This window comes from Chaetomium fimeti (assembly GCF_033439085.1).
Source record: "Chaetomium fimeti strain CBS 168.71 chromosome Unknown B0H64scaffold_5, whole genome shotgun sequence".
NCBI classification, from domain to species: Eukaryota; Fungi; Ascomycota; class Sordariomycetes; order Sordariales; family Chaetomiaceae; genus Chaetomium; species Chaetomium fimeti.
The window spans coordinates 2,526,765-2,554,716 of NW_026944333.1; the positions used below are offsets into that span (position 1 = coordinate 2,526,765).

Below are 27,952 nucleotides of genomic sequence, written 5' to 3' on the forward strand. Positions count from 1 at the left end.
CTTGTCAAAGCTTGTCACCGTTCCGTTACGCGTCGCTTCGTAGGCTTCCCATCAGCAGTGCTTCCACCTTGGCGCCCTTGCGCAGGGGCTCTGGCCCGCTGGGCATGCAGAGCAATGCGTTGGCCCCCTTCAAACTGCCAACCCTTGAGCTCCTTTGACCTCCCGTACTCGTGGCGGACAGCACACCATCGCTACCGACCGAGACAATCGCGCGGTGATACTCCGGTCGGGTTTTGTCTAACGAGAAATCATGAGACAAAATGACAGGTATCCGCGGTAGTCCCGCCGGCTCTATGCCCGACATCTGACGCAGAGACGGGAGCACAAACAAGTGGAAGGTCACCAACGCCGAGGCCGGGTTCCCAGGCAGCGAGAAGATGACTTTGGACACCCTCTCGCCAGCATTGTTCTTCACAGGCACGGTGGCAAACGTTGTCGGCTTACCCGGCTTCATCGCAACCCGCCCGAAATGGATCGTCCCGCCCAGTGACCGCTCAATGGTGGGCTTGAGCAGGTCGAGCTCCCCCATGGAAACCCCGCCGGTGGTGATGACCAGGTCCACCTTGCGCAGCCCATCCCGCAAGACCTCCTCCAGCGACCCGGGCTGGTCACTCGCAATCCCCAGGTCAACAACCTCGTACCCCCACTCCCTCGCCGCCGCGATCAGCCCCGGCCGATTCGTATCCCTCACCTCCCCCAACCGCAGCGCTCCCTCCCGATCATGCTCCACGATCTCATCCCCCGTCGACAGCACCCCAACAACCGGCCTCCTATACACCTCCACCTCCCTCACCCCGACCGAAGCCAACAGCCCCACCTCCCCCCCGACAGCAGACACCTCATCCCCCTTCCCAAGAATCTCCACCCCCTCCTCCACATCACTGCCCACCTCCCGAATATTCTGCCCCGCCCGCACCCCGCGCGCCAGTATCTCCACCTCGGCCTCCTCCCCGGCCTCCGTAGCCGACACCAGCACGGTATCCTCCACCATAACCACCGCCGTCGCGCCCCGCGGCAGCGGCGCCCCCGTCGTGATGCGCGCCACCTCCCCCGCCTTCAACACCCCACCCCCCTCATCCTCACCCGCCGCAGAGGCATGCGACACCCCAACCACGGGGTACACCCCACGCATATCCCCATCCCCGCCCTCTTCACCATCAGGAACCACAACGGCGTACCCATCAACGATACTCGCGCGAAACGCGGGTACCGCCTCGGCGGCGTGCACCGGCGCGGCGAGCACCGCGCCCGTGAGCGAGGGGGAGACTGCCGCGGTGGTGGTGCTAGGTGGCGGGGTGTGGGCGGCGATGAGGGCGAGGGCCTCCGTCACGGGGACCATGGCGTATGGCGAGGCGCGGTGGCGCCGCGAGGGGCCGAGAGTCGGGTCGTTGGATTTGGGGGGGTGGTCTGCTTCGGTGGTGTGGCGGATGGGGGGGGCGTGGTTGTGACTGTGGTTGTGGGTGTGGGTGTGGCCGTGGTAGTGGTGGGTGTGGGTGTGGTCGTGATGGTGGTGGGGGGTGAGGGATTGGTTGGTGCTGGTGCTGACGCCGGCTTCCTGCTCGAGCTTCTTGACGCCGCCTGAGTGGAGGGCTCGCGAGTCGGCGCCGGTGGCTTGGAGACAGGCGTGGGGTAGGGTCTTGATCACGGCCTGGAGGTTCTCTCGCGCACCCTTGGGAGATCCGGGGAGGGTGATGACGACGGTTTGGTTCCTGACGCCGGCGACGGGGCGCGACATCATGGCGAAGGGGGTGACTGCGAGCGAGGATGCAAGCATGGCGTGGACGATTCCCGGTGCTTGTTTGTTGAGGAGGGCCGAGACGGCTTCGGGTGTCTGGTCGGCGATGGCGAAGCCTGTCCCACCAGTCGTGATAACCAGGTTGACGGGATCTGTGGCGTCGGCCCAGTATTTGATCTGCTGTTGTATTTGGGTGACAAGGTCGCTTACGATCATGGTCTCGACGACATCCCACCGGCCCCCGCCATCCTGCTCAAAGACATCTCGGAGTGCGGGACCGGCGGCATCGGTGGAGGGGTCCTTGGCCGCTGTCGTTGATACGACGAGGATCGCTGCCTTGAGACGGGCCGACATTGAGAACTTATAGGGTTTTCGAGAGGCTCGGTTTTCGATTCTTGGAAAGTGGCCGCTCACATTCCTCATGAGCGTGGGAATGAAGCTTTGAGCGATACGCTTATGGTGGTGACTCTCTCGTGGGCGTGGGGTCGCGGGGTTCCATACATGTAAGGTACCTCTGTTACGCAATACATACAAGCAAGAGCTGGGATACATGTAAGCCCGGTATGAAACACTTAGCGCCCACCTAGACGTCCCCAACTTCCATGACTTAGTACAGATGTACTTCACACACAGTAGGCTTTCCAGTTTGTCACCTTGATTGTGTTTGGATATCCTCTGTCCAAACAACATTCGAGTTATTTATTGTACGGTCAGAATGCGCTTCTTGGGCTCGAGAATCGGGAGCCAAGGGCTGTGGCACTCCCATACTGAGCAAGCTGGTATTCGTCGTATAATCTAGTATATATCTTCAAATCGGGTTTCAAGCACCCTGTTTCCCCAATCCCCATACTGTCTCGGTGCATGGCGTGCATGGGTGGTGCATCGACTGTCTGCCTTGAGGCCTACAGGAAGGCGGAGTCGTCGATGTTGGTTGGCTCGGCCGCAGCGACTCCGGCCCGGGCCAGCGCATCCGCGTCCGCGTTCAAGTACCTACGCGCTTGCCGAACCGTTTATGTTGGGAGTTCCCCCCAGGTTTGACAGCCGTGAACTCCCCTCTCTTCACTCTTCCCGCGGTCCATCTATGAAGCAACACAACCACCCTTAATATCCGAACAGCCCAGATGGCTCCCCTTGAAACCTTCCTCGCGAACCGGTTCCCGATGGTAGCCATGATCGCTTCCGGCGAGCCCAATGACTGGCTCAGCCAAGTCGGTGCATGGTTCAGCCAATTTTGTGCATGGTTTGCCCAACACTGGGAGCAGTTCCTAGCATGGGCCTCCCAACCACGTATGTGTCACCCTCGACGGACGGCCCGAAATGGTTCTGGGTAGCTAACGAGATATAATCTAGATGTCATCGCAGCCGCCACAGCATGGGTTATTACATTTTGCATTGTTTGTATCATTATACTCGGGCTGGGGTTCGGGCCGGCCGGTGTTGTTGCCGGTACGTTGCATTAACACAGATCGCAAGTCGATATGTCATGTGTATTGCTAACCTACTTCCTCTCAGGTTCGATTGCTGCGGGTTTCCAGTCTTTCATGTATGCGGGTTTCACGCCCGCGGCCGGCATATTCGCGACGCTGACTAGTATGGGAATGCTGGGGGTATTAATGCCTGCTGTAGTGATTGCTGCCGTGGTGGTCGCTACAGCTGTTGCCGCCACGGTTTGGTTATGCGGGGTTGGACGTTGATTAGACATCTCGAAGGTGTCTCGGCCAATATTTCGTGAATGTAGACTCGGACTTGGCTTTGAGAGTAAACCCGACATCTTACTTAGGAGAATTCATTGTTTTTGCCCTTACCAAACATGCAGGTGTTGAAAGTGTATTGTAGTTTTTAGGCCCGGGCTTCAAGCAGTGTGAGTGTGATGGCCTCTTATCGATAAGCTCACGCTCACTTAACCAAATCCAATCCAAACTCTCAAACCAGTCGTGCAACTAACTCGACCTCGACATCCCAACATTTACCATGGTGCGCCTCAAAGACCGCTACCTCCTAGCGAACATCCTCTACACCGATGTCCCACCCGGTCAGGCAAAGGACTCGGTGCCGGACCTTCTCCTATACAACCAGCCGACGACCAGCGAGCTGAGACCCCAGCTGCTACTCAAGGCCATCCGGAGCGAAGTGGCCTCACTTTTCGGTGACTGCGGCTCGGGTGCCATAGATCGCAGCCTTCAGGGTAAGAAAACAATTAATACCTCTTGATTTACGTCTCATTCTCATTCAACACCACTAACCACACCCCACAGTAAAATACCTATCTCCCGCAACCTCCACCTTCATCCTGCGCGTCTCGCGCGCCCACTACCGCCTGGTGTGGGCAGCCCTATCCTTTATGAACCGCGTGCCCGTCCGCGACGGCCGGCCCTGCGTGTTCCGCGTCGTGCGGGTCAGCGGCACCATCCGCAAGGTCGAGGAGGAGGCCGTCCGCCGCGCCAAGCTGCTCGTCCTCGCCGCGAAGGACGAGATGGCTGGCAAGAAGGGCTCGTCGGCCGACGCCTTGGGCGCTCTTCTGCGGAGCGACGGCGGCCAGGCCCGGAGTGCTACGGCGGCAGGGATGCAGGTCGACTCGGACACCGAGGCCTCTGAGAGCCAGGGGTTGTCCGATGATGGGTGAATGGGTGGGCGGGACAGGATGGTGGAATTAAGTATTACTTTTTCTTGCGCGCTACCCGGATACCGCTATCAGATGCCGGCGGCTGCGGCGGACCTAACAAAGAGTCCAGGGCATCACCGCCCGATGACTCGGCCGCTGCCTCGGCCTGCGCCTGTCGGCGCTTGTCCTGCTCCTCCTCCTCCTTCCGCTCCAGCTCGTCATAAAAGTCCTTCTCATCCACCCACCGCTCCTGGATATCCTGCACATCCATCATCGACGCCTCGTTTCGCATCGCCACCCGCCAGATGCTATCGTTGGTCCCCTCCGCGCCGCCAAACACGTACCCCCCGGCCCGGTCAATCACCCGCAAGAGGTGCATCATGCTCTTCTTGTTCTCCACGGCCAGCACCTCGAAGCTGACCAGCCCGAACCGCTCGACGACTTCGGCCACCGCCTGATTCAACCGCCCGAACTTCTCGCTCCGCAGCGCCGGCGACTCGGCCTCCAGGGAGGGTATGAGGTACTCTAGGTTCTCCGCTTCGGTGTAGTACTCTAAGCGGAACGGCAGCGGGTCGTACGCCGACACCTTGTCGATTTTGGTCAGCACGTTGATGTGCGGAAGGTCCATCTGCAGCATGGCGCGCAGCGCGAGGAGGAGGTTGGAGATGTATAGGGACGGCTGGGTTAGGCAGAGCGAGTCGGAGAGGTGGACTGCTACGAGCTGATTTCCGGTTAGTGAAACCCGCGCTGAGCACACAAGGGGGGAAGCGCGGGGGTGGCAGGGCATACCCTGTATCCCAACTTTTGTAACCGGTAAAAGATGTTGCGTAGGGATGCGTGGTGGGTGTACAATTCGACTTGGCCGGGGCAGTCGAATAGGATATAGTCCTCGCCTAGCTCTTTCAATCCCTCCTCTAACCACTCAATATTGTTCTCCAGCTCTTCTAGCGCATACAGGATACCGCCGTTGGGACCGAGCCGATCGTCTGACATGATCTCTTCCAGCGTAACAAGACTGCGGATGTCGAGCGCGCAGGGATAGTTGGTGCGGTCGTTGGCGGGGTCGAGGTTGACGACGGAGCATTGCCGCCCGATTGCGCCCATGAACTGGTGCACTTTGGTATGTCAGCGGGGTGCAGCAGTGTCAAAGAGAAGCTCGTGGGCTAGACTCACTGCCATCGCAATAGGTACTCTTGCCCGCTCCAGGGCTGCCGATGACGAGCTGTCCAAACGGCATTGTGATTGTTATTTGGTGTCCTGAGATACGGTATCGTGGTGGTATATTCAAGAAGGGGATGCAGGAGGATGGATCTTCAATGTTCTCCGGGCCTGGAACCTTCGACACCTTGAGAGTTGCACAGCTGCTTGCCCCGCCAAGTTCAGCCGACTGGACGGGAAAGCACCCCACCCGACGCCGCCGAGCTCCAAGTGGGGCCTGCGCTGCAGAGAGAAATTTAGCGGTCTATCATGGCAGAATTTGACCCTTGTTTACCATGCCGTGTTGCCCCAGTTTCCTGCATTGGCTCGAACTCGAGCTGGCCGAAGCTCCCCTCATCAACCTTGAATTATCCCGTGATTCTCTTTCCGCATCAAATCTACTGTGACATGGCGCCAGGTATGCGCAACCTCTTTCTATCTCATTGCCTTGCTCAATACTAACGGAACCATCATAGCAGCACAATTCGAAGCGGCGCAACCGCCCAAAGACGCCATCTCGGCCCTCGTCTTCGCCCCCGGCCCGTCCAGACGGCTCCTAGCTTCGTCATGGGACAAGAACGTCTACCTTTACGAGGTCGCCAATGGCGCTGAGGAGGCAAACTTGGTCGGGACATTCGAGCACCGCGCGCCCGTGCTCGATGTGTGCTTCGGCGCGGACGAGAACGAGGCCTTCATCGCGGGCATGGATCACCAGGTCAAGAGGTGGGTTGTCGTGTCCACACCGTGCCGGCGACGAAGACATCAATGATTGACTCTTCACAATAGGATTGATCTCGCGACTGGAGAACAAACCACCCTCGGCAAGCACACCGCGCCCGTCCGCTGCGTTGTCTACAGCCCCCAGCACTGTAAGCACATCCCAACACCTCTGTCCCCCTTCCCCGGGATATCGCACCAAGCTAACAGCCATTATCTGCCCAGCCCTCCTCGTGTCCGCCTCCTGGGACAGCACCCTCCAAGTCCGCTCCACAACCGACGCCTCCCAACCACCGCTGACGATCCCGCTCCCCGGAAAACCCCACGCGCTCGCCGCAAGCCCAAGCAAGGTGGTCGTGGCCATGACGGCGCGGCTAGTGCACATCTACGACCTCCCCACCCTAGCATCAGCCCTCTCCTCCTCCAACCCGCAGGCCGCGCCGCCCCCACAGCCATGGCAGCAGCGCGAGTCCTCGCTCAAGTTCCTCACGCGGGCGGTGGCGTGCATGCCCAACGACGCGGGCTACTCGACGTCGAGCATCGAGGGGAGGGTGGCGGTGGAGTGGTTCGAGGACAGCGCCGAGTCGCAGGCGCGCAAGTACGCCTTCAAGTGCCACCGGCAGGCCGCGCCCGAGGACGAGGGCGGCGGCGACGTCGTCTACCCCGTCAACGCCCTCGCCTTCCACCCGCTCTACGGCACCTTCGCCTCGGGCGGCGGCGACGGCACCGTCGCCCTGTGGGACGCCGAGGCCAAGCGCCGCATGCGCCAGTACCAGAAGTTCCCCGAGAGCGTCGCCGCCCTGTCCTTCTCCGGCGACGGCCGCTTCCTCGCCATCGCCGTGTGTCCTGGGTTTGAGACGGGTATGGAGGATTATAGCGGGGAGGGCAGGACGAAAGTGTTCATTAGAGAGCTGGGCGAGACTGAGGCTAAGGGGAAAGGGGCCAAGTAAAGCTGGGGGATAGGGGACTGTGAGCTGGTCGACTGCATACCTAGTATAAAGAGGCTTTTGGGGTTTTGGCGTTGGGACGGAAATTCACGTTTTGTTTCGGTTCAAATGTGAAATTTCATGTGGTATGAGTCTGGGCTTGATATGGCTGGTTTACTACCGCTACTAGCAACGAAATAAAAGTAAATAACAGAAGGGTGTCCTTAATAATCAGCCTCTCTCCCGCGCCCCCTTTGCAACGGTGTATGCTAGTCGGTTTTATTACATGTTAACCATCCATCAGTTCACCAGCCAACATCCCACCCTAAATCTAGCAAGTTGGTCTCGGCAAGCCATGAACTCGACAACTGAGGGTTCTCAACAAATCACAGCGTATCGGCTCTCCGAAATTCCCTCCCCGACGGCGGCAGCGCGCCGGTAACATCCCACTGAAGCGGCGATTCAGGAGAAACCGACCTTGCTCTCATCCGACGAGGGCGTGGGGGTGTTTCCGACACGTGTGTACCACAGCTATCTTGCTCTACCTCATCACCTGCGAGTTTCCGGCTACTGCAGACAGCCGGAACGACGAGCGGGCCTACCTTTTCGCCCCCCTCCTCATCATCATCAATCGTGTCGCGCTGGGTGGTGGCTTGAACTTGGGTGTGTTTCATGTGTCCGTCCTCCGATGCCGCTGCCACTAGAAGAGGGCGGGGAGGAGGTTTTGAGACGTCTGTTTCGAAACTGTGTTCCTCCACCACAGTTACAAATTCCTGGGCATTGTAAATATCCGGAATGATGAGCAAGTTTACCTCGTCATCATTGTCAAGCGTGTCTTTCCCGGCTACACTGCCGTCAGCATTGTCGTTATCATCGCCGTTAATCGTGCGGTTCCGGCGTGGGAGATCTAAATGGGACTGACTGTCCTTCGCGGCGATGGGTTGAGCTTGAGTCTTCTTGATGTGTCCGTCTGCCTTGGGCTGCCTAGGCTGCGCCCCTGGGGCCGAAAGCTCTTCCCTGGCCTTACCAGATTCATGACGCGCGGAAGTAGTCCTCTTCACCTTGGCTGGGATCACTGGACTGGGTTTCGCTTGCCGGTTCGGGTCTTTCGGCTGCAAGGGACCGCGACTCTTCTTCTTCGGGGCCAAGACGAAGGAGTTGTCATCGATATCTGCTATTTGAGTCTTTCTTTTCCGTCCAGGGGCTTGCGTGGTGGACTGGGTCAAATCGAGAATACCCACATGCGGGCTAGTAATAGCTTGCTTCCCGCTGCGGGTTAGGAGATTCGAACCGTTCGGTTTGGCTTCACGACCTGAGAAGCCGTCCCCAAATCCGTATTTAAAACGTGGAATCGGTACTGGCTTGGCAGCATCCGGTTCGTCATTCAGATTCAGCTGCTTGTAGCCTTTGGCTTCCGTCTTGCTAAAGATAAGGTGCGGTCGACGTCGGAGGCTCCTCATTCCATTTCCTGTGCGTCTGTCGTGTTTGGGGTTGCAGCCCGGAGGCCGCTGTGAGAGGACGAAGGGGTCGTCTTCGTCTTCGTCGACCGGTCCCGGGTGCTTAGAGTGTAGTGATACTTGCGTATTCGGAGTGGGCGATAAAGGTGAAGTGACTGAGATCAATTTAGAACGAGGTCATCAACAATCCGACAGCCACTCGAGTTGAAAAACATACTGTGATCTGCATACTCCAAGCGGCTCGCTTCTCCAAGGCTTTCAAGGGCAAGCTCATCGACATCGTCATCGACTCCGCCCTGACCAAGGTCGTCCCTGTACACAGTTGCGTTGCCGGTATGAAATTTCTCGAGTCGGACACCGGCCGTGGTAGGAGTGAACTGCTTGGGCGTGGGCTTGAGGGGAGGGAGCGACAGAAGCGATACAGGCCGGTTACTCTTCGCCTTATGTGAGTAGGTTCGCAGCGGCCTTTTCTCCGTGGTCATTGCAGGCAGCTCCTGCCAGTCCTGGCTTTTGCTTTTGGTCATTTTTGTGTCATCAGGAGTTGGTAGGCGGATTTCGAGACGGAAGCAGCAACGCTTCTGAGTCGGCAGCCAAGGTAGGCCTTGGGCTTGGAACTTAGATGAAGAAAACGTTGAGCGTGTTGACTCGAGAAGAGTGTAAGCCCGTTCCATATTCTAGAAACGTACTTGACGGGAAATGCTCAGGGTGAGTATTTATTTATCGGGCGCTTGAGGCAGGCGCCATCGCGGCCCTGAGGTCTTCGTCGACCCGCTTTGGGAAGGAATGACCTCACATGCACGAAATGGCAGAGTGATATTTCTCCTTGTCTCGTATGCACTATTTACCACGTAAGAACACCGTCATATCTGAATTACGCTGCCCCTGCCACTCGCCAGGGTTGCAATATTTTCCTTTGGCGGCGGATCGGGGTGGAATTGGCAGCGTTGGTGAGAATAGGTAGCCAACCCTCCACCATACGCAAGGTGCGCCTGTCCCATGACAAACCGTCTAGTGGTGCGTCTGTGTGTGTGTGTGTGTGTCGTGTGCCATGTCAACGACCGTTCAAGATCCCATCAATAATTGCCCTTTCGGGATCAAGCTCGCCTCTCATTGGTTCCGACAGCGGCCGTTAGAAATGCGGCCCATCGGCGTACTGGAATCCGGCATGGGATCCGACCCAGACTCGAACTTGGATGGTGACTTCGTGACATTTTCTCCAGCTCTATCCCGTAGATCCCAAGCACCTCAGCTCGCTTAGCCTTCCGAATGGGTTCATATCCGTATAGGACTAGGTACCAGTATGTACATACTATACACAACTTCTAGGCGTGGCGTCGTTCAGCATGTCCAGACTCCAACGATGCCGTCCCGGCGGCCCTCGACCATGTATCCGTCGCGGATGCGCACCCGCTCCACCACGGCGGGTGGCCTCTCCTGCTCGGCCTCGGTCATGCCCGCGCCGCAGTCCCAGTGCCGCCCTTCGACCTTGTCGTACACCTTGACCACGTCCTCGCCGGCGGCACACGCAATGCGGCGGGTGTCAAACATCATGCTCGTGATAGGATGGTCGTACGCAAAAGCATCGTAGATTGACCCGGTGCGCAGGTCCCATATCTGTGATTACAGTCAGTATCGTATCGTGATGGGAAGGTGATGAGCGGAAGGGGGATGCAGCATACCCGTATGCTCCTGTCCAAGCTACCCGTCACCAAATGCACGTCATCAAACTGCAGGCACGTCACCGGCCCCGTATGGCCCACGAGGCTACGGGAGACCTGGCCACTACGTAGATCCCACAGCCGGACCATGCCATCTGCGGTGCCGCACGCCAGCGCCGAATCAAACACCTGCAGCGAACCGACAAAATCGGCCGCCACATCCGGCGCCCGGGTGGTCTGTCGCCAGGTGTTGTCGTTCGTTGAGAGCGCCGAGGCCTGCGCGGCGGCCCACATGACATCCAGCGTCTGCACGCACCGCCCCTTCTCCAGATCCCACTGCCGCAGCGTCTTGTCGGCCGACCCGGACACGAGCACATTACCGCGGAAATGCAGTGCTGTGATCTCGTCCAAGTGGGACTGCAGCGTAAACATCGGGCAGTCGGACATGCTGCCGGCGGGTGGGTCAACGGGCTGGTCGTCGGGGTTCTCGAACGCGATGGCGTCTTCGTCGTCTTCCTCTTTCCCGAACTGGCTGCCTTGCGGGTCGTAGTGCGCCTTGCTCAGGTCCCACAGCCGGATAGTGGCATCCATGGAGCCCGTCGCCAGGATGTTATCCTCGACCTGGAGTGTGCGGACCGAGGCCGTGTGGCCCTCCAGCACGCCGATGCAGCGCCCTGCGTTGAGATCCCATACCCGGACGGAGTCGTCCATGGCGGCCGAGACCATCAGGCCGAATGGGGCGTCGAAGTCAAGAGCAGTGATGCTATCCTGGTGTGCACGCATCGAGCGGATCATGGTGCCCGGCTCGAAGTGCTCGTGAAGAATCGGCATGGATTTCCGCCGGATGTTACGGAACTTCTTCTTGGAGGAGGTAGTGCTGCTTGTTGTTGAGGGCAGCTTATCGTAGACGGACTGAGACATGAACCCGGGTGCGTCGCCTTTTTCTGATGCCACATCGTCTTCTGATTTCGCAGGGGTATGCAGTGCCAGCTCCTCGGCCTCGACCACCATGTCCTGCGCCTCTTCTAGCCTGCCCTCGACCTCGACGACTGCTACCGGTTAGTATTACAGGGGTCGTGGAGGATCGGAAAAATAAGAGACACTGACTGTCATGCTCCAGTATCGCTTCGTCCTGCTCCAAAGTCGCTAGCCTCTCTAGGATAATCCGGCGCATGCCCGCCAAGTTCTCCATCTTGGCGTCGATCTCGCGGATCTCGCTGCTCGCCATGTTCTTGCGGACGCCAAGCATCTCGAACTGGTGCATCATGGACGCCTTCTCCTTCTTGAGCTTCTGTACCGACTCGGGAGTCCCGTCAGGCATCGTCGGGCCCTCATCGAGCAATTTTCTTCCCCGCGAAACACGCCGCCTGTGCTTTTTACCCTCGTCGGTGAAATCCGGGAAGCTGGCCTGGAAACCCTGAAATAGCGAGTACGTGCTATCGCCGTCGGGTATGTTTTGCAGCAGCTCATCCGGCACGTACGCCAACGCCCGCGACTGGATCTCCTTGGTCGAGAGGCGCGACCGGACCAAATCCGTTGGCGTCGTGCGTGCCATGGAGAACATGGTCCGCTGCAAGCCCGGCCTGCGGAGCTGCCGGTGTACCTCGGTCATGGCGGTTTGGTACGTGGGGTGCGACGCGGGGTCGGTCCGCGGGGCTATGAGGTGCGAGGCCGTAGTCGTGACTTTGCGGCCGAATGCCTCGAGCCCTCGTGTCTACCGTGGCGGTGTGGTCAGTCCCCGTCGGATACGTGGCACATTGATGCCCATCTGCAACCGCCTTCCATTGCCCTCTAGTTGGCTCTCTAGTTGTGCTCCCAGTTGCCTCCCAATCGCAACGACGCTGGAATCGAGGGTTATCTTGCTCACAGATATGACCGACGAGTCGTCGTCGAACGACGACAGGTCCACAAAGTCATTGTCGTGCCCCGGGTCGTCCATCCGTGGGCACCGGAAAACTTTGCCCCTTCGACCCGCCCAAATTCAATTCGTTTATCGCGCGCTTCCGCAACCCTTGAACCTACGAGGAGCTACGGAGCGATAACGTTGATGAGTGTCGGGAAAAATTCGAGATAAATTGGATATTCGGAGGTCTCGTGTCGTTGTTGGGAGCTTGAGGAAAATGCAAGGTGATTGGAGCAAAATGCCCCTCGAGGACAACAGCGGGTGTCATTCATGGGTGTAGCACAAAATTGTTAAACCGGCAATCTATGCGGCGGGCACATTCCTTGGTCGGACACCCCCGGACCGGGGCATGTGTTCCAGCTCAGGCTTTTTGGGTGCCAAGGTGGGCCGCGACAAGAATGGAAGGCACTGAAGGGTAACAGGGGTACAGCATTGGCTGCCAGATCGGATTGCGCGCCAAGGCCCCAAAAATTGATCAGTGCGTCACACACACCAGTGTTTCTAAGTGGGCTGCTCCGATTCGGAACCTGTGCCTAACCGGCGATCAAAAATGAGACAGTCGTTATTGCAAAGTCAACACCGACTTTTCCTTTTTTTCCCAACTTCAAAAAACTACTCTGAATAATATTCTCTAATAACGCACCGCCACCATGGACTCGCTAATCGATCTCTCGGAGTCGTCCAAAGCGCTTGACTTGTCACGCATCCGCTTCCAGTTGATGTAAGTTCAGTTGAGACCCCCACCATTCTTGTCCGCTCTTTCGATGATGAGGGTTCCCCGGATACTAACACAAGTTGCCAGACGGTTGGAAGACACCATCACCTTCCACCTGATCGAGCGGGTACAGTTCCCGCTCAACCCGAACATCTACAAGCCCGGCGCCGTCCAGATCCCCAACAGCAACCTGAGTTTCATGGACTGGTACCTGTCGGAGCAGGAAAGGCTGCAGTCACTTATCCGCCGCTACGAGTCCCCGGACGAGTTCCCCTTCTTTCCGGAGGCCCTGCAGAAGCCGATCCTGGACTCGCTCGACTACCCCCGCATCCTGTACCCCAACGATGTCAACGTCAACGACAAGATCAAGAAGTTCTACATTGAAAAGTTCCTGCCCAGAGTGTGCCCGGACTTTGGCCGCGGGGATAGAGGTGTCTCGCAAGAAAACTACGGGTCGTCGGCGACGTGCGACATTGCCTGCTTGCAAGCACTATCAAGGCGCATTCACTTTGGCAAGTTCGTTGCCGAGTCCAAGTTCCAGTCCGAGGCGGACAAGTACACCCGCCTCATCCGTGCTGCCGACAGGGAAGCCATTGGGAACGCTATCACGAACAAGGCGGTCGAGAAGAAGGTGCTGGAGAGGCTGAAGCTCAAGGCGCAAACGTACGGTACCGACCCTTCGCTGGGGCCGGATGGGTGGGACCAGAGCAAGATCAACGTGGACGCTGTCGTGGCTATGTATGAGGACTTTGTCATCCCTCTGACAAAGGAGGTTGAGGTCGAGTACTTGATGCAGAGGCTGGAGCCGGTGGAATAATAATGTCTCGATTTGTTTTGTTTGCCCATTTTCGTCGCCAGCAAGTTTCCTATGTGGCTGTGCCAATATACTCGGCGATCGCCTGGACGGCGCCCTGGAACTTGCTCGCCTCGATCAACATCATGTACCCAGACGGCTTGATTCCCATTTCCTGGAACGCCCTCTTGCTATCCGCAACGGCCTCGCCCTCCTTGGTGAAGTCGTACGCCCCGGACGCGGCGGCGTGCTTGCGCATCTCGTCGTCCTCCGGGTGGAAGAACTGCAGCTCGGCCTCCTCCCGCGCCTTCTTCTGCTTGCGCTCGTTCTGGTCCAGGCTGGACGCCACCTCGCGGTAGGTGCGCGACACGACCAGGTAGTGCGAGAACTCGTACGGCTCCTTGTCCTCCACGGCCGCCTCGATCTCGTCGATCAGGCACGTCCACATGGGCGGGATCACCTCGGCCGGCATGTTGAGCAGCCGCTCCGCTAGTACCAGCCCCACGTGCTTTCCCGAGGCCAGCAGCTCCGGCACGACGCCCGCCAGGCTGTCGTTGCTCTTGGCGCGCTCCGTCAGGTACTCGATGAGCTGCGCGACCGGTTGCTTCGCGCGGTGCTCTTGCAGGTTGAGCACGGTGAGGAAGGCGTAGGCGTCGTTGGCCTTGTCGTCGACTTTGCAGGTCGAGCCGATTGTGTTCTGCTCGACGATGAGGTCGCTGAGCGCGGAGAGGTCGAACAGTTGTGCGTCCGTGTCGAAGAGCTGCCGGAGGAGGGTCTTGACACCGTGGAAGTCGATTTGTGAGTCGTAGTTGAAGAGCTCGAAGTCTACGTTGACAATGTCCATGTCCTACGATTTTGTACATGGCGTCAGCAGAAAGCGTATTGGCATCTGTGAATTGCGCCTCACCTCATCGTCGGAGCTGTCATCATCCCGCTTGTTGACCGCGGGGTCGGCCATATCGACATCCCCCTGCCCGTCGGCGTCTCTTGAGCGCTTTTTTCCCATTGTGTGGTCCGTGAACGTATGGGAATACTCGATATATGGATGGCCTGCTTCGGATGTTTGGGGGCGACGTTCAATTTCGTCGGATTGCGAGCTTGCTTCGCCGAGGCTGGTGACTGCGGGGACCTTGACGACCAATCTCGAAATTTTATGGGCTGCCCCTCGTCGCGGTTGTGATAAGAAAGCTGGAGGGACTTATCCGGACCCTAACCCTGTTTAATCCCTCTGCCCCCTGAATCGCTGATACCCTCACATGAACTTATATCATACAACAACTTAGATCAAATCATTGAATTGACCCTTGCTCCCCGCCCAACACTCTCCCAATACAACTCCTCGCCCAAATATCTCACGTTCTCCCAAATTCTCCCCAAGTTTCCCTAGGTTCCACTACAAGCATAGCTCGCCTGGCTATTCTTGCGTCACACAACACCCTCCTCCCATGGAGTGTCTTCGCTCGCATTTCCAGCACGCGGAAGCCCGCCAAGAGCCTCCGCACGCAGGATTAGAGGAGACCGCCCTGTAGGTCGCAGCTCTTAAACCTGCTCAGCACCCCAGCCGGCATCCGCCTCGCGCATGTTCGCCGGGGGCTCAATGGACGGGATAAACTCGAGGGCGGCGTAGGCGACGCCGATCAGGCCGACGATAGAGCCGGAAACGATCCGAGTCCAGTGACCGTGGAGCAGGATGGAGCCGACAAAGATGTAGACTAAAACACAATACAATCAACTTAGGCTCTCAACAGAGGGCGGGGCAGGGGGAAACATACAGATACCACGACCGAGGAAAGAGAACAGGAACGAAGCGTAGCGGCCGACCTGGGGCGGGATCTGGAACTCTACACCGAAACGTTAGCTCCCAACTCCGTCGATGTGCGGGCGTGTTTCAAGGCATCGTACCAAGTAGACCGGTTGCTATCATCATATGTTAGCATCTCATCCCTTCATCACACCCCTTGTAACCCGGGAAAAGAGGCAAGACTCACCCAACCCAAAGATGATCACGTAAACACCAATAATCGATGACTGGCTATAAGCCCCCTCCGTCAGTATCCCATCAACCCCCATCTCCGGCAACGGCGAACGTACAATCCGACGGGGAAGAACTGCGAGACACCTCCAAGCACCATCAACACCGCGACAACCAGGTTGACAATGCGACTACACCCGACATCACAAACAGTTAGCCATCAGCCCCTCAAGAAGTAGCCATCACCCTTCCCACCCCCACAATCACCGCGCCTGTACACCCGCGCGCATCGCCGCCCTACATCACGGCCGTGAATAGGGACAGACGTGCGACCGAACAGGTCCCCTGCGCTCGAAGTCGAGCAAAGCGGCGGGGTGCGCGCAAGTGGGGGAACCCCCCTTTCACAGGCGCCATTGGCGGGTGTTGTTGGAAGGAGTGGCCGGCTGGCTATGGAGGAACGTACAAAGAGTCGGAGAAGTCCATGGCGGGCGATCTGTCTTTCGGCGCGGCAATGGAAACACAAGCTTAGCGGTAGGTATGTAGGTGGGTTACGTTCGCGACGGTTAGGGGAGAGCTCGCTCGGTGTCGATCTGTGTTATGCGTTCGCGTGTGGGGTGTACCACAAATTTGGGTCGCGTTTGGGGTGTCGAGGTAATTGGCGATGCAACTTTCGCGCTTGGAAGGGAAGGATGGAGGTTGGTTGTCGAGCTTGTCGACAGTTGGAAGCTGGAAACAAGCTGGCTGGGGAGCTTGCGAAACAGTGGGCCTTGGCAGCTTGATGCGACGCACTCCGGGGCTTGGCTCCGCCACGCTACGCGTGGCTGCCACCCACCGAGCGGGTCTTGGCAAAGTCGCCAGAATAGGCAAGATAAAAAGGGTCGCTTCAATTGCTTTACCTAAGGGTGGGATGACGTTGCATAGATCATGTCCTTCAAGTTGCTGTTGCAACCCTCAGATAACTTAAAATAAAGCCCTTGGGTGTAGATGTCGAGGCTAGCGATTGTATACACTGGCGAACCGTTCACCTTTGGAAAGTAGGAGTGTTTAAACTTGAAGAGTGGATGAATCTCGTGTCCTGGGTATAACTGTATAACTGTAACCTCCTTCCTTAATCCGTATCCAATCCCGAAATAAGCCCTCTCCGTATTTACTCTCCCAGCTCGGCCAGCTCCCTTTCTTTTGCAGCCAGCAGTTCCCGCATCATCTCTCTTTCCCGCTCCAGCATCGCACGCTTCTCCGTTTTGGATCTCTCCCCTTCGCGCGCATGAACACTTCGCGGGCTCGGAAGTTGATGGGGGGCTGCCGTGTGGCCACTAGTAGGGTACGGCCCCGGACTCGGCGAGGACGCCGCCGTGCTGCCTGGTGTTGCAAAATACTGAGGTTGCTGTCCGGGAGTGTCTTCAGGTGCCGGGCTCATGGCGGTAGGGTTAAGGATCGATTTGATAGACGAGAGGCGTTTCGGTTGATCGGTATCGTTTTGATAATGGGGATCCATGTCTGCGGCAGAGAACGACCGTTTCCGCGGTGGTGAGAGGAAGGATGCCGGCGACAACGATGATTGGCGGTCTTGCGGCATTGGGATAGAGGTTAAGGGGGCGAGCCGGTTCTCGTTGGTGAGAGATTCGGGGGTGTGATGATGCTGGTTCTGGTGGGACGAGTGATATTGTCCTAACCCGCTCAGGGGTAGCGGCGAGGTTTGTCGATTTTGCCTGAGAATCGTCTCCGGGACCAGGGTCAAAGACGGTTCCTGCCGCCGTCGAAGTCCCAAATTCACGGAACCATCTGGATTGACTGATCCCTTTTCCTTCGGTGTTTCCGTTTCGGAGGGCGGCGAGTCCGCGCGTTCGCTAGGCGCACTTTCTGAATCCTGCCCGCCACCTGGTGCAGGTATGACTCGTTTCCTCCGTTTGATAATAGCCTTCTTCATCGTCACCGGCCTATGTACGCCATGGAGCTTGTAGTAGAGTCCTATAATCTAGTCAGCATAGTGCCTCAGGCGTGGCGGAAAAAACGAATTCCTACCGCAAGCATTGCAGATGGTATGACCAGCCTCATCTCTCCTCCACAGAGGTGTAATTGTCGTGCTGCAATTCTGGCATGCGATGACGACAGTAGTGTTTTGGTTTTGGAGCTGTAAGGCCGCGACGTCGATCGGTGTCGGGTCGTCCCGGCTACTGGGGGCCGGTTTGGATGCTCCCTGGCATTTCAGAACACTCAAATTTGCACTTTTTGAGACCCGATTGTTGAACGCCGGACAGCCACTGCATCCCTCGGCGCCACCCGTACCATTACATCTCCCTCCGCCCGGGCATGATCCCGACGGCGTCTGATCGGCGGCAACATACTTCGCTACTGACGCATTCGGCAACAACGGGACTTGGGCTTTGGGAGACAGCTTGACGGGCGATTGTCGAGCGCCGCTTCCAGGGATGGCCGGTGGGCGCTTCAAGTTGATTGGGCGGGAGGCATTCCTAGCCTTCAAGTACAATCCGCACGCATTGCAAATCGTTTCGCCTTGCGGTGATCTCCGCCAGAGAGGGGTTCTCGTCGTGCCACAGTTACTATGTTGCGTCAGAAGGAGATAGAAATCAGGAAGATTGTTCCACACACCTGCAAATTTGACCAGTGTATGCCTGGCTGGAACCAGGATTTGATTTGCCCTGGCTTGAGGGGCTTGTCGCCCCGCGATGTGGAGGACTCGGGGGAGCCGGCGAGATGTGTGGTGGTGCTGGTGAAGTCCCTGCGTCGGGCCCAGAGGGACTTTGCCCCTCGCGAAGAACGGTCTCTTGCCTTGAACGTTGTGTTGTGCCCCCAAGGTCCTTCGAAGACGTGGGTCTTGTTGGTAGAGCGGTCCGGCGAGAAGCAGGCGCGGTTTCCGTAGGAGGATGCGGTGCCGCAAGCTTGGAGGTCTCGGACAGCGTCATCTTCCGGGACTGCAAAAGAACAACCAAACTCCGGGGTGGTTTGCTGGGAAGATAGGAGAAGAGTAGGCCGCCCGAACGACGAACACTCTAGCAGACGATGGCAAGGTGAATGGCGGCTGTGGATAGAAGAGAATAAGTCCTATGTCGCTGATTGTTGCCGTCTCGTGAATTGTTGGGCGTTCGAGGTTGCTTTGAACGATGCGAGTATCAAACAACTAGGGCCACCGTCCAAGTGTGGTCGAGTTACGCCACAGAACTCGAATGGAGGGCGAGTTCGTGGGAAAAAGAAAATAGGAGAAGAGTATTGCTGCAATTTAAGAATGCGCAGGCTGAGGAAGCAAAAAGCCCGGGGCTAGCTGTCGTTCTTAGGGGCTTAAATCGGGAGGGAAGGCGAACTGCATAATCACCACCTGTGGCTTTCGAGTCCCGACCCACAGTGCTGTTATCAGATCTTCGACAAACGAAGGCGGACCTCGCGAGTTCAAAGGTGCCCGAACGACAATCAAGCCCAAATAATCAAAGTAGTATTCGGGGGGAAGGCAGGCCGAAACGGCGACTCGGGGTAGTACCGTTGAATTTCGAAGCCAAGGAGAACAGGCCAGCTGCGGGAAGGTGTCAGGTCTCGGACTGGAGATGTCTGGCCTCTTGACGACTCATTGCTAAGCGGCGATTTTGAGGGAGGAGCAGTTCGATGCCCTGCTCTCAACGACCGACGGGAGCCCGCCAGGGCGCAAGCGAAGATGACCCGCTCTCCCAATCTCTGGCAAATCAGAGATTGTGCAATGTCAGCAGACAAGGGAACGACAGGGGGCCGACAGGCATCAGGGCTGCAAATTACGTCGGCCAAAGCCAGCTCCTTCCAGAAAACTTCCCTTCACACGGCCCGAGCTGAGACGTTCATTCACCGGGCCCCATCCAGGCCAGGTGATTGTTTCTTTCATTGCTCTGAGTGTTCCCTCTATTCGTTCCTCGTGGTGACCGCCACCGAACGCCTCATCAGCCAGGACGCCTTGGCGCTGCCATGATCTGCGAGTTTGGGGGTCGCATCTCCACCGCCTCTTCGGATTAGGTTTACGGTGCGAATGTTGAGCCGAAACGGTCATCCCACGGCATTCCACCTCAGGAACTTGTGCGAATCTGTGAGCAATAACTGCAGATTACAGATTAGGAAACTTTGTCCCGAGTCCTCCGAGACACTTGCAAGTCAAATGGTCACTCGCCGCCCTCGACAGGCCCCCCGATTATCAGATCATCAGTCATCCCCGTCGTGCTGGACTTTCCCCTTCCCCGGACTTGGCTAGGCCCGGCTCCGGATTCGTGTCGAGATGGGTGGGCACGGTGGATTGTCGCTGCGCCTCAGCCTTTTCGGGCCCGATTGTCGGTTGGCGTTCCTATTCGATGCCAAAATCCATCAGCAGCCGCCAAGCATTTTTGTCAGTCCGATGCGACACAGCGATCTCGGAGAACAGCAAAGATGGCTTTGGAAAGGGAAACGTGCAGAGCACGAAGGACTTCGGGCAGATCAATGGAGTGAACATGTAAACCAGAGAGAAGGGAAAGAAAGGATACCCGTCTCGTTCGGCTCGAGACCCCATGGACGATCTTGAGGCCGAAATAATCGGAATTCCATTGACCGGAAGAGAGTCCCGGTTTTGCATGAGATCCATGGTGGAGCCGAAGCAAGATCTCCACCGGCTTCGTCAATCAGATATGAGACGATGTCTTGAAAATACACCGACGGTTTGGGACAAATCCCTAATTATTTAATAAACCTGCATTCGACAACCAGCCGGTCATCAAGAGAGCCAGACGAAAACAGAGGCGAGACAAATCAAACCCAGTCCAACACCACCGCCAGTCCGTTAATATCGCACTAGTATAAACTAACGCTTGGGTATATAACTCCTGACTTATCAAGGTATCTCTCTACCTCCCAGCAAACTGAAACTTCAAGCCAGCGATGAGACTGAACATCACCCATTTCCACCCTCCCCTCCACCTCACAGATCGGGGTCCGTCCCTTGGTCACCATGCTCCGCCACAACAACACCCGTCTCCCACATACCGTTTAGGGCATCCCTCGCCATGTTGACGGGAAGAGCGATGGACAGGGCATTCCATAGCCACTTGCCACGATCATTCAAGTGCACCTGCTCCAGGACGACAACCGGGTTCGTCGAGGAGCTCGGATCGTGGCTGGCAAGCATAGCAATATGCTGGATGACAGCAAAGGCATACAGGGTCGGGGGCGCTGCGATTAAGCCCTTGCCCCCCTTGACCCGCAGCCGGTCGCGCCAGCGCTGGCCCATGTTCAGTAATCTCCTCTCGAGATCTCGCGAAACGGCATGCGTGAACTGTCTGGCGCGCTGCGCTTCGGTGGCCTCGAAAACCTCGACGACGTTGTCTTTGTGCTCATCGTTGCCCGACATCTCGACTTCCTGGTCTTCGTTGCTACTGACGGGCGAGGGGGCAAAATCGCTTTCTACCGCCTCGGAGTCGTCGTCGGCTCGGAAATCCGGCGGGTACGCTTGCACCAGCAAGTTGAGCTGCGTTTTACGCATGTCGATCCCGACATCCCGCATGGCCCATTTGATGTAGTTTCGGATGCCCCTTACTACGGTTTTGGCAATTTTGTCCTGGTACCCAATCTCCTCGTAGTCGGTGACTGTTTGGGAGAGATAGAATAGGGACTCGAGTGCTTTGCCCGCTGTATCAGGTATTAGTAACCTCGAGAGATTTACCAGGATGGAGAGGAATCGGGTTTACCAGCTACTTCGTTCCCATATGCATGGATAGCCACACGCTTCTTGCTATGCTTGGGCGTGAAGACGTGGTCGAGATGTGGTTGCGTGATTCCCCACATCTTGAAGTTCACTCTCCACCACGACGGCATCATGGGATGAAGACCGCGCATGTAGATCAGTTTGTGTAACTTCTTTTGGTCCGCATTCCAGCCATCACTGCCCTCCATGCCGGCCACAGCCTCGTCGTACTCGCCCACGGTCAGCGGAAGTGTACCATAGTCGTCCCAGTCACTGCTGGTGCTGTAGCCGTCGTCCTCGTATCCATCTTCAAGGTCCTCGTAGTCGATTTCCGCCTCGTCATTGTCATACTGAACATACTCTCGTTGCTGTTCCTTGTGCGAAGCCACGGCCACCTTTCGAGCCCAAACGAGATTCGGTGGTGGGTATATTACACCACCTCGGAGGGCGGTGTCATGACCAGTCTCGGTCGAAGGGTGGTATGGGCTGTCGTATAACATCCCATCCCCAACGCTTTCGGTCCAATCTGTATCCTGCATTTCCACGTCGTCTGTGCCTTGCGAATCGGGTATCGACATGGGTGAATCCCCCAAAGCGGTGATTGACTCCAGAATCCTTGGCCTATGCGGCGGAGGTGGGGTACTGAACTTCATAGCTATCCTAGAGAATCACACAGGAAAAGGAGACGAGGAGGTTAATGTTGTCGACCGAAGCGTGACAAGTTGCCGGACTTGGGTCGAGGGTGGTGGCGAAATTGGCAAGCGGTGCGACTGATTCACTTCCAGACGTGCTCAGGATTGAGTTGAGTGGGAAGTTTGAAGACAAAGAAGGCGCATTCTCGATTTCCATTTCCGTCGTCGCTAAAAAACCAAACGTCGGGGTTGGGAACAATGGCAGGGCGAACCGCCGAAAACAGGGTGGCACCTTCTGAATAGAAAGATGGATTTTGGGCAGCTCTTCACTTGCAGCTTTTGGCCGTTTCCGGCAGCCACGAGAGCGACTCCGTCATCCCCCGAGAACCCAAGCCGCCCTACAATGGCCGGGGACGAATGAGGATGAGACAGCAGAGTCAATCCACCATGCAAGGCGAAAAAACCAGTCTGAGATGACATCTGTACCTGCATCACTGCCAGCACGCCGCTGCAGGGTTTACAGATACCCAACTGTGCAAATTGTTCAAATGCAATACTTCAGGGTCCCTCCATAGAGCGAGCCTTATTGATATGTCTCGGTCACATCCAGGAGTCGTAATATGCTCATAGGAAGCGAGATAGAGAAATAAAACACCACATATCTGAGGTAGTGGAAAGTTTGTGAGAGCAACAAGAGCTGGACGCCCAAACTTCTTTGTTCGGCAAATCGAGCATGTCAGCCAGGTCCAGGGTCCAAATTGGGACAAGGCAGGGCTGGGCAGAGCTTGGACCGTGCGCTCAAAAACACGCTAAACATCCCTGTATGAACTCAATGACTTGCAAAGTCGCATTAGGCGACTTTTTGTTCCTTGTTGAACTTGAACTTCGCCCTGTCATCGCGACGCGCATTCCCCAGCCTCACCTTGTTTTCCCGCCACCACCACCATCACCAACCAATATGGCGGTAGACTTCAGTCGGCTGACGGTGATTGAGTTGCGCCAGGAGCTAAAGCGCCGCAATCTACCACAAAATGGGAAAAAAGCGGATCTCATAGACCGGTTGGTCACGTTTGAGAGCGACCGAGCAGCATCAGAGCCCGCGGACAACTCAGTCGACGACGATCACGAAGCGAGTGGTTCACCGCCTGAGCAGGGCGCAGCGGAGCCACAGGATACCGGCCACTCAGATCTACCGCCGGAGGAAGATTCCACAGAGGCACCGGATCCCTCAACCCTTGAGGCGGCTGCGCAAACTCCACCCACCAACCAAGAGCCGGACACCACACCCGCAGCTGTCATTGAGCCCGCCGAGCCAGCGGAAGTGCCAATTACAACTGAGGTTTTGGCTTCGGAGAATGTCCCCGAGCCTGCTGACACCAAGCCGGTCCCTGCTACCGAAATTATTACGGACGCCGTGAGCCGCAAACGCCGGTCGCGAAGCCCACCACCCGAGAACGAGTCTTCCAGAAAGCGCGCGCGGCCTAGCGATGACCAGTCTGGTGAAGGCAATAGTCATCAAGACTTCCCTGCGGCCCAGCCTGTGCCTGTTGCGCAAACAGCGACAGACGCCCACGCAGCTACCCGAGAGACTCCTCAGTACGATAAAGGGAAGCACCGCGAACCCAGCGAAGAGCGCGACTGGCAGCAGAACCGGGCGACTACCCCGCAACGCTACCAAGAGCGACTAGGCGACATCGTCGACGAGCCGATCCCAGACTTCGAAAGAGACGTTGCGCCAGCACAGCACCCCGCCACATCTGCGCTCTACATCAAGAATTTTATGAGGCCTTTGAGGGAGCCGATGTTGCAAGACTACCTGATCGACCTTGCCGCATTACCTGGTGCCGCACCCGATCCGAACTGTCTCGTTGATTTCCATCTCGACCAAATTCGGACCCACGCGCTTGTGAGCTTTAGCAGTGTTTCTGCCGCTTCTCGAGTCCGCACAGCTTTGCACGGGACCGTCTGGCCCAACGAGCGCAATAGAAAGGAACTTTGGGCCGATTTTATTCCTGAGGATAAGGTGGCTGAGTGGATTGACCGAGAGCGATCGGAAGGTGGACGATCATCAAATCGCTGGGAAGTTCACTACGAGCCCGACGAGGAAGGAACCATCACAGCCAATTTGGTAAACGCAGAGATGGAGCCCATTCGCCGCAATTCCACGAGGCAGCCTCTCGGCCCTCCGCCGGTTCCGACCGGGCCAGCGCGCAGCTACCCAGGCGTCGAGGGAGCGCCTTTGGGTCCGCGCGGCCGAGGAACGAACCATTACCGCCAGGCGCAGATGCCGCTATCGGCTGTAACCACTACTGGCAATCGCGACCGCGGCCGCGACCGTGACTACAACGACGATAACGACCGTAGCCTCGATTACAAAACTACGCGCGCACACCCTCCCCTTCAATACAGGCCCATATCTGAGGACATCGCTGAGCGCCGGCTTGACAACATGAATGCGCACATCAGCAGGGACCGCCACCGCGACTTGGGTCCCCCGGACGACATCAACAGGTACACGTTCGAAGATGGCGACCTGTTTGTCGACCGCGGTAAGGAAGCCTTTATCGGCATCCGCCCTCCGCACCGCGAGCGCGAGCGCCGCCGTATGGGCTTCGGCCGCGGCGGCGGCAACTGGGGTCCACCTCCTCGCCGCCGCACCCCTTCCCCCCGCCGGCCCCCGCGCGATGATGGTGGCTACCGCGGCGGCCGCCGGAATGACTACGACCGCCCCTACCGAGACCGGGACGACGATCGCCGCGACCGCCGTGACGACCGTGATAGGGACTATGGGCGCGACCGCTACCGCGACGAGGTCCCCCGCTCGCGCTTTGACGGCCAACCGCTTCCCACCTTTGGCGGTGGTGGCGGCCGCGGTGGACGATGGGGCGGAGGTGGTGGTGGTAGACGGGACCGTTTTTAAACACCCCACAACCGTTCTGCGGGTGGGTTGGCGCATACCCCGTCAACCCCAAGCTCATCATTAATGAGTGCCAACACCCACCCCCAAACTCAGCTCTCAGCCCGCATCTCCCAGCAGACCTAGATGATTAGCCAACCGCCCAGCAGCGCTCACCCCACGGCCATCCCAGACGATCACCCAACCCGAGAAGGCCTGTTCCCGATTGGGAACAAACAAAATCCATGTACAGACAACCAAGATTTGCGCACACTCCCCATCACAAAGAGAAAAAAATACCAAAACAGGCTTGCAAGGTGACGACACGATAAGGCGGGGCAGGTCGGCTAGAGAGGAAAAGTCCCACCCTGAAAATGAAACAACCATAGCGCAACCACGGCAGCATACTTACCCCAAACGAAAATGCGAATCGGTTGATTCGCTACTGGGGGGGGTCCAAGGCTCTCGTTTTCGTCTCTAGCAATCAAACCAGCTTGTCATGTATGTAAGGTAGAGCGAGATCCACTGACTCTTTCGTGGATGGTGTCAAAAAAACTTTCAGCTGTACGGAATAGATACCCTGGTTTAACATCCGCCGTTTGCGTGCCTGCACTGTGTCCGTGTATGTATGCAGGTCGGTGGTCGATTAACTAGCTAACCAAGCCAAGCAAGAGCTCGTCCCAGTGGACCGTCCGGCCTCATCTGCAGTGTTTAGGGTACAAGACGGTCATGGCAAAAACATACGAGGGAAGCAATACACAGTAGGAAGCCATTAATTGCCAGCGAGAAGCAAGTCACTTTTGGTATCTACGCATAGGAAGACACATTCAACTGATATCAATCTGCCCATCAGACGACCCAAGACCCTCCCCATACCCCCATGAAAAGATGTCTCAAAATCATTGAACGACGCAAAAAAACGCTGAACCCCAAACCCGTAACCGAACCATGCAAGCAAGCCAGGAACGAAGAAACTCAAGCAGCGTTCGCGGCGAGGGGCGAGGGCTCGACACCAACGCGCTCCTTGCTGAGGATGTCGATCATCAGCTGCGACGGCCTGTTGTCACGGTACACCTTGGAGTTGCCCTTGTACATATGGACGTTCTCCAGGTACTTGTCAAACAGGTACGAGCTGTCCATCGGGCCGCCCTTCGCTTCGGGATGGAACTGGGTCGAGAAGATGGGGCGAGTCTTGTGCATCATGCCCTCGTTGCTGCCGTCGTTAAGGTTGACGAAGTACTCCTTGAATTCGCTCGGCAGGGTGCTCGCGTCAACGGCATAACCATGGTTCTGGCTGGTGATGTGGCATTGGCCGGTAGTGAGGTCGAGGGCCGGGATGTTGTGGGCACGGTTGCCGTACTTGAGCTTGATGGTCTGGGCGCCAACGGCAAGAGCGAGGAGCTGGTGGCCGAGGCAGATGCCCATGATAGGGACCGACGAAGTCTCCATCAGCCGGCCCAGGTTGTAAACAGTCTCCTGGCAATGAGTCGGGTCACCGGGGCCGTTGGAGATAAAGACACCATCGAAGTTGTCGGCAACCTTGTGGATCGGGTAGTTGTAGGGGAAGACGGTGACGGATGCGCCGCGGCTGACCAGGCTGCGCAAGATGTTCTCCTTGACACCGCAGTCGATGAGAGCAACGTGGAAGGTCGCGTTGGGGTTGGAGACAACAAATGGGGCCTTTGTGCTCACGCGCTTGACCAGGTTGATGGCGCCAGGGTCAATGAAGCCCTCATCCTCGTCGGCATCGTATTCGTCACCAATCGAGATCCTAGCGAGAGAGGAACCCTCCTCGCGCAGGTGTGTGACAATGGCACGAGTGTCAACACCCGAGATGACGGGGACACCCTCACGAGCGCACCACTCGCTCAGGCTCTCGACGGCCGTCCAGTGGCTGTATTTCTCAGCCACGTCGGCGACAACAACTCCGGCGCACTGGATATGGGGGGATTCGAAGTACTTGAGGAGGCCGTACTCGTCGCGCTGGTTCGATGGCACGCCGTAGTTGCCGATGAGGGGTTGCGTGAAGACCAGGATCTGGCCACGGTAAGAGGGGTCCGTCATGGACTCGGGGTACCCGACAAGCGAGGTGGTGAAGACAGCCTCGCCCGAAATGTTCGAGTTGGCGCCGAAAGCCGTGCCATGGAACACAGGGCCGTCCTGTCGGGAGAGTCAGCGGGGGGAGGTCTGAAGTCATGCATCGAGCGGCAACGTACCCTAATGGTCAAGGTAGCGTCAACGCCGGACGCAGCGGCGGTGGCCCTCGTGGTGTTGGCAACGGGCATGGCTCTGCCCTTGCTCCCATCCACTGCCAGCCTGCTTAGGAGGCGAGCCTGGCCTGCGAGGCGGAGGGGCTTGGGAGCGGCATGACCCAAGGCACGGGGGAGGCGGGCGGCCAATGAAGTGAACATGCTGGTGGTGGGTGTTTGGGAGAATGTGAAGAAGGATATAAAGCTCTAGTATCGGACAGGGGGGCTCTTAAGCTGACAGGGCTCTCCAGAGATGGTCTAAAAAAATTCTTGTCAGTATGAAGCGGTGAGTCAAGACCCTGGGATTTGTTGGGCGGACCTGAGAGGTAGTCCTAAGGCGCCAGCACATTAGCTTCGGTCCGTAGACTACACACACGTTGTCATGGAAGATCCAGAGGGACGGTAGACCGGTCGAACGGGTTCCGGAAAACCCATACAACCATCAACGGGCCGGAGTCGGGAAAGGGAAATCGGAAACAGAGGGGAGTGCATGGTGGGGTCGGGGAGCACACGACCCCCCAGGTGCAGGGCAAACATACCTGAGAAGTGAAGATAGAGAGGCGACCTTTCATCAGCGCGGTTTCGATAAGGGCCAATGCAGTACAAGTAGAGGAGCCGTTCTAGGGTCCGCTATATAATGTTTGGGGTTTGTGGTATTTCAAGTTCCCACTCAATTGAAGTCTTCGTTGTCGAGATTGCGAGGTTGACTCAAAGGAAAAAGAAGGGACGAGAGGGCAGTTTGGCGGGAGAAAAAAGTGCCCTTTTGTCAACTGGGCTCCACCGGATTTCGCACCCAACCAATTGGCCGGGTCAC

General features: G+C 57.4%; 14 protein-coding genes across 14 annotated transcripts; 5 read left to right on the forward strand and 9 right to left on the reverse strand.

Moving 5' to 3' along the window:
- Positions 1-25: 25 nt before the first annotated feature.
- Positions 26-2,089, reverse strand: B0H64DRAFT_326123 (MoaB/Mog domain-containing protein; the record flags this gene model as incomplete). Its single annotated transcript, XM_062800724.1, has 1 exon — positions 26-2,089. The coding sequence occupies one exon, from the start codon at positions 2,087-2,089 to the stop codon at positions 26-28; it is 2,064 nt and encodes a 687-aa protein (XP_062658153.1).
- Positions 2,090-2,591: 502 nt separating this feature from the next.
- Positions 2,592-3,571, forward strand: B0H64DRAFT_191615 (uncharacterized protein). The gene is made up of 3 exons (XM_062799083.1): positions 2,592-3,022; positions 3,086-3,181; positions 3,248-3,571. The coding sequence occupies exons 1-3, from the start codon at positions 2,857-2,859 to the stop codon at positions 3,427-3,429; spliced, it is 444 nt and encodes a 147-aa protein (XP_062658154.1). The 5' UTR covers positions 2,592-2,856; the 3' UTR covers positions 3,430-3,571.
- Positions 3,572-3,624: 53 nt separating this feature from the next.
- On the forward strand, positions 3,625-4,358 carry B0H64DRAFT_362128 (Rpp14/Pop5 family-domain-containing protein; the record flags this gene model as incomplete). The annotated part of the gene is made up of 2 exons (XM_062801757.1): positions 3,625-3,920; positions 3,991-4,358. Exons 1-2 carry the CDS (start codon positions 3,707-3,709, stop codon positions 4,356-4,358), a joined length of 582 nt encoding a protein of 193 aa, XP_062658155.1. The 5' UTR covers positions 3,625-3,706.
- Positions 4,359-4,361: 3 nt separating this feature from the next.
- On the reverse strand, positions 4,362-5,710 carry B0H64DRAFT_191634 (uncharacterized protein). Its single transcript, XM_062799084.1, has 3 exons — positions 5,511-5,710; positions 5,127-5,452; positions 4,362-5,058 (listed from the first exon to the last, which is right to left on the reverse strand). The coding sequence occupies exons 1-3, from the start codon at positions 5,572-5,574 to the stop codon at positions 4,393-4,395; spliced, it is 1,056 nt and encodes a 351-aa protein (XP_062658156.1). The 5' UTR covers positions 5,575-5,710; the 3' UTR covers positions 4,362-4,392.
- A 148-nt stretch (positions 5,711-5,858) lies between these two features.
- On the forward strand, positions 5,859-7,405 carry B0H64DRAFT_401191 (WD40-repeat-containing domain protein). Its single transcript, XM_062804145.1, has 4 exons — positions 5,859-5,952; positions 6,011-6,257; positions 6,321-6,403; positions 6,477-7,405. The coding sequence occupies exons 1-4, from the start codon at positions 5,943-5,945 to the stop codon at positions 7,199-7,201; spliced, it is 1,065 nt and encodes a 354-aa protein (XP_062658157.1). The 5' UTR covers positions 5,859-5,942; the 3' UTR covers positions 7,202-7,405.
- Positions 7,406-7,563: 158 nt separating this feature from the next.
- Positions 7,564-9,158, reverse strand: B0H64DRAFT_375411 (uncharacterized protein; the record flags this gene model as incomplete). Its single annotated transcript, XM_062802414.1, has 4 exons — positions 7,564-7,626; positions 7,780-8,021; positions 8,100-8,789; positions 8,852-9,158. 4 exons carry the CDS (start codon positions 9,156-9,158, stop codon positions 7,564-7,566), a joined length of 1,302 nt encoding a protein of 433 aa, XP_062658158.1.
- Positions 9,159-9,972: 814 nt separating this feature from the next.
- B0H64DRAFT_375412 (mitochondrial division protein 1) lies at positions 9,973-12,231 on the reverse strand (the record flags this gene model as incomplete). The annotated part of the gene is made up of 4 exons (XM_062802415.1): positions 9,973-10,248; positions 10,314-11,341; positions 11,400-12,006; positions 12,049-12,231. 4 exons carry the CDS (start codon positions 12,229-12,231, stop codon positions 9,973-9,975), a joined length of 2,094 nt encoding a protein of 697 aa, XP_062658159.1.
- A 508-nt stretch (positions 12,232-12,739) lies between these two features.
- On the forward strand, positions 12,740-13,752 carry B0H64DRAFT_191744 (chorismate mutase-like protein). The gene is made up of 2 exons (XM_062799086.1): positions 12,740-12,916; positions 12,998-13,752. The coding sequence occupies exons 1-2, from the start codon at positions 12,846-12,848 to the stop codon at positions 13,725-13,727; spliced, it is 801 nt and encodes a 266-aa protein (XP_062658160.1). The 5' UTR covers positions 12,740-12,845; the 3' UTR covers positions 13,728-13,752.
- Positions 13,753-13,776: 24 nt separating this feature from the next.
- B0H64DRAFT_443706 (p21-C-terminal region-binding protein-domain-containing protein) lies at positions 13,777-14,709 on the reverse strand (the record flags this gene model as incomplete). The annotated part of the gene is made up of 2 exons (XM_062806733.1): positions 13,777-14,550; positions 14,611-14,709. 2 exons carry the CDS (start codon positions 14,707-14,709, stop codon positions 13,777-13,779), a joined length of 873 nt encoding a protein of 290 aa, XP_062658161.1.
- Positions 14,710-14,975: 266 nt separating this feature from the next.
- On the reverse strand, positions 14,976-16,247 carry B0H64DRAFT_191699 (Golgi apparatus membrane protein TVP15). The gene is made up of 6 exons (XM_062799085.1): positions 16,139-16,247; positions 15,795-15,866; positions 15,692-15,735; positions 15,606-15,620; positions 15,476-15,544; positions 14,976-15,415 (listed from the first exon to the last, which is right to left on the reverse strand). The coding sequence occupies exons 1-6, from the start codon at positions 16,156-16,158 to the stop codon at positions 15,243-15,245; spliced, it is 393 nt and encodes a 130-aa protein (XP_062658162.1). The 5' UTR covers positions 16,159-16,247; the 3' UTR covers positions 14,976-15,242.
- Positions 16,248-16,730: 483 nt separating this feature from the next.
- On the reverse strand, positions 16,731-18,969 carry B0H64DRAFT_191760 (uncharacterized protein). The gene is made up of 3 exons (XM_062799088.1): positions 18,286-18,969; positions 17,698-18,236; positions 16,731-17,643 (listed from the first exon to the last, which is right to left on the reverse strand). The coding sequence occupies exons 1-3, from the start codon at positions 18,597-18,599 to the stop codon at positions 16,823-16,825; spliced, it is 1,674 nt and encodes a 557-aa protein (XP_062658163.1). The 5' UTR covers positions 18,600-18,969; the 3' UTR covers positions 16,731-16,822.
- A 1,463-nt stretch (positions 18,970-20,432) lies between these two features.
- On the reverse strand, positions 20,433-22,375 carry B0H64DRAFT_191757 (uncharacterized protein). Its single transcript, XM_062799087.1, has 2 exons — positions 21,366-22,375; positions 20,433-21,306 (listed from the first exon to the last, which is right to left on the reverse strand). The coding sequence occupies exons 1-2, from the start codon at positions 22,012-22,014 to the stop codon at positions 20,600-20,602; spliced, it is 1,356 nt and encodes a 451-aa protein (XP_062658164.1). The 5' UTR covers positions 22,015-22,375; the 3' UTR covers positions 20,433-20,599.
- A 505-nt stretch (positions 22,376-22,880) lies between these two features.
- B0H64DRAFT_191788 (uncharacterized protein) lies at positions 22,881-25,388 on the forward strand. Its single transcript, XM_062799090.1, has one exon. It carries the CDS (start codon positions 22,952-22,954, stop codon positions 24,911-24,913), a length of 1,962 nt encoding a protein of 653 aa, XP_062658165.1. The 5' UTR covers positions 22,881-22,951; the 3' UTR covers positions 24,914-25,388.
- B0H64DRAFT_191787 (class I glutamine amidotransferase-like protein) lies at positions 25,389-27,672 on the reverse strand. Its single transcript, XM_062799089.1, has 2 exons — positions 27,106-27,672; positions 25,389-27,049 (listed from the first exon to the last, which is right to left on the reverse strand). The coding sequence occupies exons 1-2, from the start codon at positions 27,298-27,300 to the stop codon at positions 25,865-25,867; spliced, it is 1,380 nt and encodes a 459-aa protein (XP_062658166.1). The 5' UTR covers positions 27,301-27,672; the 3' UTR covers positions 25,389-25,864.
- Positions 27,673-27,952: the final 280 nt, after the last annotated feature.

Coding starts and splice junctions, on each gene's coding strand:
- B0H64DRAFT_191615 (XM_062799083.1), top strand. CDS start 2,857: ATGGCTCCCCTTGAAACCTTCCTCGCGAACCGGTTCCCGATGGTAGCC. Junction 3,023..3,085: donor AGCATGGGCCTCCCAACCAC/GTATGTGTCACC, acceptor GATATAATCTAG/ATGTCATCGCAGCCGCCACA. Junction 3,182..3,247: donor GCCGGCCGGTGTTGTTGCCG/GTACGTTGCATT, acceptor ACTTCCTCTCAG/GTTCGATTGCTGCGGGTTTC.
- B0H64DRAFT_191634 (XM_062799084.1), bottom strand. CDS start 5,574: ATGCCGTTTGGACAGCTCGTCATCGGCAGCCCTGGAGCGGGCAAGAGT. Junction 5,453..5,510: donor GAGTACCTATTGCGATGGCA/GTGAGTCTAGCC, acceptor GACATACCAAAG/TGCACCAGTTCATGGGCGCA. Junction 5,059..5,126: donor TACAAAAGTTGGGATACAGG/GTATGCCCTGCC, acceptor ACCGGAAATCAG/CTCGTAGCAGTCCACCTCTC.
- B0H64DRAFT_401191 (XM_062804145.1), top strand. Junction 6,258..6,320: donor ATGGATCACCAGGTCAAGAG/GTGGGTTGTCGT, acceptor TCTTCACAATAG/GATTGATCTCGCGACTGGAG. Junction 6,404..6,476: donor TGTCTACAGCCCCCAGCACT/GTAAGCACATCC, acceptor TTATCTGCCCAG/CCCTCCTCGTGTCCGCCTCC.
- B0H64DRAFT_191744 (XM_062799086.1), top strand. CDS start 12,846: ATGGACTCGCTAATCGATCTCTCGGAGTCGTCCAAAGCGCTTGACTTG. Junction 12,917..12,997: donor CGCATCCGCTTCCAGTTGAT/GTAAGTTCAGTT, acceptor ACAAGTTGCCAG/ACGGTTGGAAGACACCATCA.
- B0H64DRAFT_191699 (XM_062799085.1), bottom strand. CDS start 16,158: ATGGACTTCTCCGACTCTTT. Junction 15,867..16,138: donor ATGGACTTCTCCGACTCTTT/GTACGTTCCTCC, acceptor TGTCGGGTGTAG/TCGCATTGTCAACCTGGTTG. Junction 15,736..15,794: donor CAGTTCTTCCCCGTCGGATT/GTACGTTCGCCG, acceptor GGGGGCTTATAG/CCAGTCATCGATTATTGGTG.
- B0H64DRAFT_191760 (XM_062799088.1), bottom strand. CDS start 18,599: ATGACGCTGTCCGAGACCTCCAAGCTTGCGGCACCGCATCCTCCTACG. Junction 18,237..18,285: donor TACACTGGTCAAATTTGCAG/GTGTGTGGAACA, acceptor GACGCAACATAG/TAACTGTGGCACGACGAGAA. Junction 17,644..17,697: donor TACCATCTGCAATGCTTGCG/GTAGGAATTCGT, acceptor ACTAGATTATAG/GACTCTACTACAAGCTCCAT.
- B0H64DRAFT_191757 (XM_062799087.1), bottom strand. CDS start 22,014: ATGAAGTTCAGTACCCCACCTCCGCCGCATAGGCCAAGGATTCTGGAG. Junction 21,307..21,365: donor ATATGGGAACGAAGTAGCTG/GTAAACCCGATT, acceptor TACCTGATACAG/CGGGCAAAGCACTCGAGTCC.
- B0H64DRAFT_191788 (XM_062799090.1), top strand. CDS start 22,952: ATGGCGGTAGACTTCAGTCGGCTGACGGTGATTGAGTTGCGCCAGGAG.
- B0H64DRAFT_191787 (XM_062799089.1), bottom strand. CDS start 27,300: ATGTTCACTTCATTGGCCGCCCGCCTCCCCCGTGCCTTGGGTCATGCC. Junction 27,050..27,105: donor ACGCTACCTTGACCATTAGG/GTACGTTGCCGC, acceptor CTCTCCCGACAG/GACGGCCCTGTGTTCCATGG.